Source organism: Erinaceus europaeus, chromosome 11, assembly GCF_950295315.1.
Source record: "Erinaceus europaeus chromosome 11, mEriEur2.1, whole genome shotgun sequence".
Taxonomy (NCBI): Eukaryota; Metazoa; Chordata; class Mammalia; order Eulipotyphla; family Erinaceidae; genus Erinaceus; species Erinaceus europaeus.
The window spans coordinates 52,942,463-52,951,967 of NC_080172.1; the positions used below are offsets into that span (position 1 = coordinate 52,942,463).

The window sequence follows — 9,505 nt, forward strand, 5'->3', positions numbered from 1 at the left end:
AGCTCCGGAGAGGGGTGCGAGCTGCTGCTGCTGCTGCTGCTGCTGCTGCTGCTGCTACTGCTGCTGCTGCTGCTGCTACTGCTGTCAGTCCCTTTAAAGGAGGGCATGTGGTTGTATTAGTGAGAAAGAGAAAGAAGTGGGGAAACAGAGAACCAGAACATCATTCTAGCAGATTCGATTCTGGGGTCACAGTAGGGACTTCACACTTAGGAGTCCAATGCTGTCTGTATCCACTCTGCCACCTCCCAGGCTGCTACTGTTTCTCTATTTTTTCTCTCTTTTGTAAAAAAATATATTCCTTTTTTTATTTTAATGAGAGACACAGAGAAAAAGACCAGAACAGAACACAGCACAGCTTTGGCTTATGGTAGTGCTAGGGATTGAACCTGGGACCTCAGAGCCTGAGGCTTCAGTCTTTTGCAGAACCACTATGCTGTCTGTATGGCTTGCCTGTTTTCTCTCTCTCTCTCTCTCTCTCTCTCTCTCTCTCCTTCTCTCTCTCTCTATCTCTATCTCTCCCCCTCCTTCCCTCCCCCCCTTCCTTCCTTCCTTCCTTCTCTCTTTCTGAGAGAGATAACCACTGCACAGCTCAGGTATATGTGGTGCTGGAGATCAAACCTAGGACCTCACACATGCAAGTGCTCTGTGGTATCTGCTGAGCCACCTCCTCAACTTCAGGAAAACTTTATTTACAACAGTCATTATCCACTGGATAAAATTTAAAAAAAAAAAAAAATTCTACTTCTTTCCCTGCCTTTGATCATCTCTCAATGTTACATAAACCTGATCCCTATTTTCCCCATTTTTTTCTTCTGCAGGCCCATCCCTCTTTGTTCTGTTGTTGTGATTAATTGTCAAGTTGATAAAATTGAAGGAAGGAAATTGTTTATTTCCTGTGATGTTCGGAGCATTGATGAGAAGACCCTATACTCAGACGCAACAAGTAAGAGGCTGCCACTCTTTTTTTTTTGGGGGGGGAGGAGATATAGGGAGGGATTGTTTAGATTGGGGGTGCTTTGGTTGTGTAACCCATAAATGCCTAGGAATTCTTAATTCCTTTTCATACAAGAACAGTCAAAAGTTAGGGGTTTTTTTGCTTGTTTGTTTTAATTTTATTTATGTATTTGATAGAGTCAGAAACTGGAAGGGAACTGGAGAGAGAGACACTTGCAACACTACTTCACAGCTTGTGAGGCTTCCCCCCTGCAGGTGGGGGCTGGGGGCTTGAACCCAGGTCCTTGCACATTGCAATACATGCACACAATTTGGTGCACCACTGCCCAGTCCCTCCTTGTTTGTTATTTTAATAAAGACAGAGAAGGCAGAGAGGAAGTGAAAGAGACCACACAGCACCAAAGCTTTCTTCAGTGAGGTGGGGGCCAGGCTTAAATCTGAGTTTCACACATGGCAAAGCAGCACACTATCCAAGTGAGCATTTTTGCCAGTCCAGCTAAAAGTATTCTTTTTTTTTTCAGGATTTTTAAAAATATTTATTTTATTTATTTATTCCCTTTTGTTGCCCTTATTTTTTGTTGTTGTTGTTGTTGTTATTGTTGTCGTCATTGTTGGATAGGACAGAGAGAAATGGAGAGAGGAGAGCAAGACAGAGAGGGGGAGAGAAAGATAGACACCTGCAGACCTACTTCACCATCTGTGAAGTGACCCCCCTGTAGGTGGGGAGCCAGAGGCTCGAACCGGGATCCTTCCATCTGTCCTTGCGCTTTGCGACACCTGCGCTTAACCTGCTGCACTACAGCCCTACTCCCGAGCTAAAAGTATTCTTACACACTACTGGTAGGAAGGTAGCCAATATGTGTCTGAATTTCAAGGTCCTATACTCTTTACTTAGCCTATTTCTACTACTATAACTGACAAATATATTGATATGTGTGCAAAATCATAGTGCGTGAGTGCTGGGTCTGGCTATGCGAAGAAAATCAAAAAGAGGCCAAAGTGATGTAAAAACAAAGAGTCTTTATTTGCTAGCACTAGGGCCGAAAACACCGAGACACTGACACAGCAGCCCTCTAGTGTTCGACCCCCAACCTAAGTTTTACTAAGGTTTATATAGGGTTCAGAATGCATAGCCTTTGTGACAAAGCTCAAGTCTACATAGTAACTACAGGACAATTTTACTATTGTGGTTATCTATCACCTGTACATGGGGGAAGTATGGGTTGTTGTTTTTTTTTTTTACGACCTTGTCATTATCTCTCTTTTTGACTCCAGGCTCTGGGGATGTTTCTTTCTCACCATTTGGTCCTGTGGTTATCTCTTTCTCCCCAGGCTCAGGGTTTGTCTTGTAATTGCTTACTTAACCCTTGAGTTACTAGAGTCTAGGCTTACCTATCTTTTAAACATCATTTTATCTTTATTTTTTAGCTTAACTTCTACTTGAGGTTTCTCTAAGATTGCATAATTTGTGTTACTAATGCATTATTTGGAATAGCAGGAGTAGGGCACGCAGCTAGGAATGATGAGTCATGTAGGTGCCAAGCACCAGTAGTAGCCCTGGTGGGAGGGAGGTGGGGCTCAAGAAGCACAAACTCATAATTATCCATCAGTAAGAAAGTAGATAGAAACTACAGTTTATCAGTAATGTAGTATGTGTACCATAAAAATTATTGTGGTATCATAAATAAGAATAAGAAAACTTTTTTGGTGGGGGTTGGGCGGTAGCGCAGCGGGTTAAGTGCATATGGCGCAAGCGCAAACACAGGTGCAAGGATCCCAGTTTGAGCCCCCGGCTCCCCACCTGCAGGGGGGTTGCTTCACAAGTGGTGGAGAAGGTCTGCAGGTATCTATCTTTCTCTCCCCCTCCTCTCTCGATTTCTCTCTGTCCTATCCAACAATAACGACATCAATAACAACGATAATAACTACAACAATGATTTTTTTAAAAAAGAAAACTTTCAGTGTGTGATATGGTAACTGTCATTTTTATATGCATATAAATTGTGTGTGTGTGTGTGTGTGTTTTGTAATATGCACCCTACAAACTACCATCAAATAGGAGCCAGAGTCTTTTTTTTAATTCCCTTTTGTTGCCCTTGTTGTTTATTGTTGTTGTTACTGCTATCATTGTCGTTGGATAGGACAGAGAGAAATCAAGATAGGAGGGGAAGACAGAGATAGGGAGAGAAAGACACCAGCAGACCTGCTTCACCGCCTGTGAAGCAACTCCCCTGCAGGTAGGGAGCATGGGGCTCAAACCGGGATCTTTAAGCTGGTCCTTGCACTTTGTGCCACGTGCGCTTAACCCATGGTGCTACGGCCCAACTCCCTAGCCAGAGTCTTAATAATATTAACACTCATTACTTTCATCCAAAAGTTTTCTTTGCTCTGTTTATTTGTTTGCTTTTTGTTTAGTTTTATCAGGAATCTGTATGTGTGGAAATATATGTTGTTAGCTGTTTGGAGACTTTGTAGAAGAGATATTGCTGTGTATGATCCTTTCCTGGGTGGGAGTTTCTTTCCATTCTGCTTCCGGTGGCTGAGGCCTCTTGTGTTGTTGGTTAATGTTATTTGCTCATTTACTGCTATATAATATTCAATTGTGTTACAGTGAATTTGTCTCCTCCTCTGATAGGCCTCTCGCTGTTGTGATTGAAGCTGCTGCACACTCTTGGTCATGTTTCCTGGGCATGTCTATAGGCAAGAGCTTAATATATAGCCAGGAGTAGAATTTCTGGGGTGGGGGCTTGAGAGAGTGATCAACTGGCCCAGGAAATGTCAGACTGTTTTCTAAAGCTGTACCAAATTACACTCCCACCATATTCTGTGAGCTTCTATCTTTATTTATTTATTTATTGCCTCCAGGGTTATCGCTGGGGCTCGGTGCCTGCACTACAAATCCACTGCTCCTGGAGGCCATTTTTCCCATTTTGTTGCCCTTGTTGAGCTTGTTGTAGTTGTTATTGTTATTGTTATCATAGTTGTTGTTGATAGATAGGACAGAGAGAAATTGAGAGAGGAGGGGAAGGCAGAGGGGGAGAGAAAGATAGACACCTGCAGACCTGCTTCACTGCTTGCGAAGCGACCCCCTGCAGGTGGGGAGCCAGGGACTGGAACCGGGATCATTACACTGACCCTTGCTTTTTGTATCATGTGCGCTTAACCCGCTGTTCTACCACCCAGCCTCTGCTTCTCTGTTTTCAAAAGATATTTATTTACATATTTATTTATTTATTTTGAATAAAGACAAAAATTAAGAGGGGAGGGGAAGAGAGAGAGAGAGACACCTGCAACACTGTTTCACCACTTGTGAAGCTTCCCCCCTGTAGGTGAGTTGAAGGGGCTTGAACCCAAATTGTTGCACATTGTAATGTGTGTGCTCGACCAGGTGTGCCACTACCTGGACCCTATGTGGATTCTCATAGTCACTGTCTTCTCTAACAGCTGTTGCTCAACTTCTTGCAAATCATGTGGCTGCAGAATGTATTTCAGTGTGATCTTGGTTTACATTCCTCCAACACCAGTAGGATTGAGTATCTCTTCATATGTTTACTGAACACTGTTGTTTCCCATTTTGTGTAATTCCAATTTGTTCTGCCTCTTTTTATTGGGCTTTCCTCATTTTTCAACATATTTATAGTTCTTTCCATATATTGTGTTAAAATAATGTTTTTGCTGACTAGGTAAACCTCTCCTTCCAGCATTTAAGTTATTTTTTGCTGTATTTGCTTCAAATTGTGTTCTGAGCAGAAGTTTTTTATGTTTGTTTAATCACATTTACTTAATTTTTTTCCTTTATAGACTGATGCTGCTTTTTAATATCTTAGCAATTTGCTTTCCTCCCTAAGTATCATTCATTTGCAGGAATGATGAATTTAAAAAAGGAAGAAGGAGAGCAGAAAGAATTTAATGCACAGCCCACTTTAAAATGCTCTTCCAGGCCATGTTTTATGCTTTTGTCTCACTAAACCTTGCATTATCATAAAGGTACCAGATGGCTCTGTTCTCCTTTTACTCACTTTCATTTCCCTGACTCTCTATAATGGGAATGGTAATGAACCATGAAATAACCAAGTGGTATGGGGACTAGATTCTGCAAGGGTCTCACATAGTGCTGTGATAGCAAAAGTTGATTCTTAATTTGCCTGAAAAATGGGAGTGCACTGATAGACCAAAGGTACAAATGTCAATCGAAGTGTGTGTGTGTGTGTGTGTGTGTGTGTGTGTGTGTGTGTGTGTGTGTGTGTGTACACGTGCACATGTGTAAAAGATACATTTCTACTTTGGGTTGAAGTCAACTAAATTATAATTATTTGCTGATGTTTTGTTGTTGTTTTTCTTTTAGGTTTATTCATAAAGCTGGATCCTAATAAAAGTTTGACATAAAGGAACTTCTGGTGAATCCCATACCAATCAATGAAAGACTCTCCCCCAGTAGAAGCTGTTCCCTGCTCTGCTCCCCGCCTGTTGAGTTCCCCTAGTAGGATGGGGTCTGCTAGCACTGACCTCCTGAGCAAGATTTTCAAATATAACTCAAGGAACTTCATGTGGAGAGGAATAAAATGTCATATTGGAACATTATTATTATTTTAAGTTTTATTTATAAAAAGGAAACAATGACAAAAACCATAGGATAAAAGGGGTATAACTCCACATAATTCCCACCACCAGAGCTCCATATCCCATCCTCTCCCCTGATAGCTTTCCTATTCTTTATCCCTCTGGGAGTATGGACCCAGGATCATTGTGAGGTACAGAAGGTGGAAGGTCTGGCTTCTGTAATTTCTTCCCCACTGAACATGGCCATGGGCAGGTTGATCCATACTCCCAGCCTGTCTCTCTCTTTGCCTAGTGGGGTGGGGTTCTAGGGAAGCGAGACTCCAGGACACATATCATCTCCCCAAACAATAACTTGGATCCACCTGCATATCAGATGTTAGGCTCAGGGGGAAAAAAACAGTATAGTCATGAGCTCTTTGGAATATAACTAAAATAGGACTAGTAACTATCTACATTATTTTGGTTTTTTGAGAGAAAAAGAGAACCAGAACATCATTCTGGCACGTACATGCAATATGAGTGATTGAATTCAGGGCCCTATGCTTGGAGTCCAACACTTTATCCATTGGACTGCCATATTAAAACTTTTACCACAATGCCAGAGAGCCAAAGGAAGGAAGTATGATTACATGAGCACACATATGTGTGAGTATGCATGTACATGCATTATAAATGAAAAACTTAGCTTTGCTGTATGTAAACATATCTCTTTGGCCAGAATTGGAAACACAACTACTTCCTATAATGGATGCCTCACACATGCTGTCTTGAATTCTGGGTATTTAGCCCCTTGGGCCACTTTTAATACAGACAGTACTATTGTGTATTACCACTGGAAGAAGCCTGTATTTGTTTCTGGCTTCTTAATTGATTCATGCTTTTTTAGCAAATTACCACAGCCTGAGTAGCTTCTAGTTAACAGAAATAGGTTGCTCATTTTTCTGGAGAATGGGAATTAGAAGAGCAAGATGCCAGCATGCTCACTTTCTCTTGAGTTTCTGCTGACTGATCCATAGTTAGCACCTTCTCACCCAGGGTCTAGAACTCTCTGTGGATGCACATTCATAAAACCATTTGTGAGGGCAGTACCTCATTACTCCAGCACTTCCTGAAGGCTCCACCTACTGATATCATCATGGGCAGTAGGACTCCAATAAAAAAATAATTGAGGGTACACAGACATCCAGGGATGTGGGTTTTCATAACACAGCTGCACACACTCGGTGACTTAAAAAACAGAAACTCGCTGTCTTACAGTTCTGGAGGCCAAAGATGCATGTCAAAGTGTCAGCAAAGCTGTGGTCCTTGTGAGGGCACTGGGCAGGGCCTGCTCCCTGTCACTCTCCTGTTTCTGGCAGCCTCTCCATTCCCTGGCTCCTCAGTGCCTCCCTCCAACCCTCCATCTGCATAGGGCCTTCTCTTCTGTGTCTTTTTTATGCCACTGTCCATCTGTGCATATTCTCTCTGTCCATATTTCCCCTTTTTGTAAGGACACAGTCATATTAATAGTGTTCATCCGAATGACCTCATTTTAACTTGATTACTTCTATTAAAGGCTTTCTTCCCAAATAAGACCACATTATGAAATACTGGGATTGGGACTTCAACATTTTTTTCCCTGTGTGGCATTGGAGGCTAGGGGAAGGTCACAGTTTGGCCATAGCAAGAACTTGAAATAAGAATAAAAGTACAATGGGAAATTACTATCCTAGGAAACATCCAGTCTCCAATAGATAAAAGAGAACCTATTGTAGATGTTAAGAGTCTGAGCTTCAGTTTCTTGCCCTTTCCCCTCATGGAGAGTTTAGGATGATCTTTTTTATTTTATTTATTTTTTTAACAGAAACAGAGATATTTAGAGAGAGGGAGGGATATAGAGGGGGAGAGAGAGGTACCTGTTTCACTCCTAGTGAAGCTTCCCCTGGCAGCTGGGGACTAGGGGCTTGAAGCATGTGGTGTATGCACTCCACAGAGTTTGCCACCACCCAACCCCTAGTTTTCTCTTTTTTCTTTTTTTAACTAGAGCACTGCTCAGCCCTGGTTTATGATGAGGCTGGGGATTGAATTTGGACCTTCAGAGCCTCGGGCATGAAAGTCATTTTTGTATAACTACAATAATATTACCACCACCACCCCAGTCTGATTTCCTACAAAATGGCCAAGTTTGAAAGTCAAAAGGATTGGCTATTAACTATTTCATATGGCTAATATGAATTACCTAATAGTTTCAAGACAGTCTTTTTCTTTTTTTTTTTTTTTTTCCTCCAGGGTTATTGCTGGGGCTCACTGCCAGCACCATGAATCCACTGCTCCTGGAGGCCATTTTTTCCCCTTTTGTTTCCCTTGTTGTTGTAGCCTTGTTATGGTTATTATTATTGTTATTGTTGATGTTGTTTGTTGTTGGATAGGACAGAGAGAAATGGAGAGAGGAGGGGAAGACAGAGAGGGGGAGAGAAAGATACATACCTGCAGATCTGCTTCACCCCTTGTGAAGTGACTCCCCTACAATGGGAAGCCAGGGGCTCGAACCAGGATTCTTACTCCTGCCCTTGCGCTTTGCACCACATGAGCTTAACCCGCTGTGCTACCTACCGCCCAATCCCCCAGGACAGTCTTTTTATACCCCAACCAGTCAGCTTGCCATAGCCAACAGATGTGCTAGATTCCACTGCCAGAGTTGACAGACCCCAGGGTGACCAAACTGAGACAGACTCATCCCAGAAGCTGTCTCTGAGGCCCACCTGCAATTCCTGTGGACACTATAGAGATGAGGTTAGCAGGCCATTCTCCCTGGAAGCTAATGGTTGGGTCCACAGCTCTGTGGTCCACACACCTGGCACCAGCCACCTCTGCTCCCCCATATTTTATCTGATCCTGAAACTCCAAAGAGTGTCTCACAGCTTGCCTTCTGTGGGCAGTAAGCATGCTAAACAATGTGAAGCCAAAGGAAGGAGCCATCACTGCTGTCCTGTTTCATTGAATTAGCAGGAGATCAGACAGTGAAATTACTGAGGTATTTATATGTCCTAAACAGACTTGCAAAATTACAAAAACATGCCAGAACTTCACCCAAGGCAGAACCTCACTGCAAGAATGCCAAAGGATTAGATTTTATTTCTATGAAACTTAGCCAGCTCTTATACTTACAGCTTTGGTTCTGACATAGGTTTGGCCATGTGTGAATAGCACAGCCCAAGATCAATAATGGACGAGTTTGGTAGCTGCTAAGACAAGGTTTCTTCTGATATAGTGAGGACGGGCAGCAGACTCTGCCTAGGCTCCACCAAGCCCTGGCATCCTTGACTTCATCGGGTTGTATTTTGATAAGTATGTGAGTCTAACCAAAGGTCTTTGAACAATCAGAAAAGAGGGAGGTGAGAACAGAACTGTAAACAATGGCATTATAGTAACATTTTACTTTCTTTTCTTTTTTCTTCTCCTATTATTATTGCCACCAGGGTTATCCCTGGGATTCACTGCTAACGCTACAAATCCACTGCCCCCAGAGGCCATTCCCCCCCCTTTTTTTATCTGATAGGACAGAGAAATTGAAAAGAAAGGGGGAGACAAATAAGAAGAGAGAACGATAGGCACCTGGAGTCCTCCTTCACTGATCGTAAAGCATCTCCCCTCCCCACCCCTGGCCCCGCATCCCACTATAGGTGGGGAGTAGGGGCTCAAACCCTGGTCCTTGTGCATAGTAACGTGTATTCAACCAGGTGCACCACTGCCCAGCTCGCAGCGTTTTACTTTCTATCAGTAGCATAGATTGTGGTCCGGTATGCCTCTAAACATTACTCAAATGTTTGAGGGATGGATCTTGCCACAATTAATATGTACGTAAAGTTAATAGGAAACTTGGATTCTTGAGTAACTGAAAAACTTCTCAAGTCATCTTATTTCACACTGTTTTAGTTTGATTATTATTATAAGAGCACTGCTCAGCTCTGGCATATGGCAGTACTGTGTATGGAAGCCAGGACATCAGAGC

General features: G+C 42.6%; 1 protein-coding gene across 1 annotated transcript in view; it reads left to right on the plus strand.

The window, feature by feature from the left end:
- THEM4 (thioesterase superfamily member 4) overlaps positions 1 to 5,529 on the plus strand; it is a 30,079-nt gene extending 24,550 nt beyond the window's left edge. The window contains exons 5-6 of the mRNA XM_007530686.2: positions 819 to 943; positions 5,300 to 5,529. Coding sequence (XP_007530748.1) covers positions 819 to 943; positions 5,300 to 5,340 — 166 coding nt within the window. The 3' untranslated portion in view covers positions 5,341 to 5,529. The remainder of the gene's footprint in view (positions 1 to 818; positions 944 to 5,299) is intronic.
- The last annotated feature ends 3,976 nt before the right edge of the window (positions 5,530 to 9,505 follow it).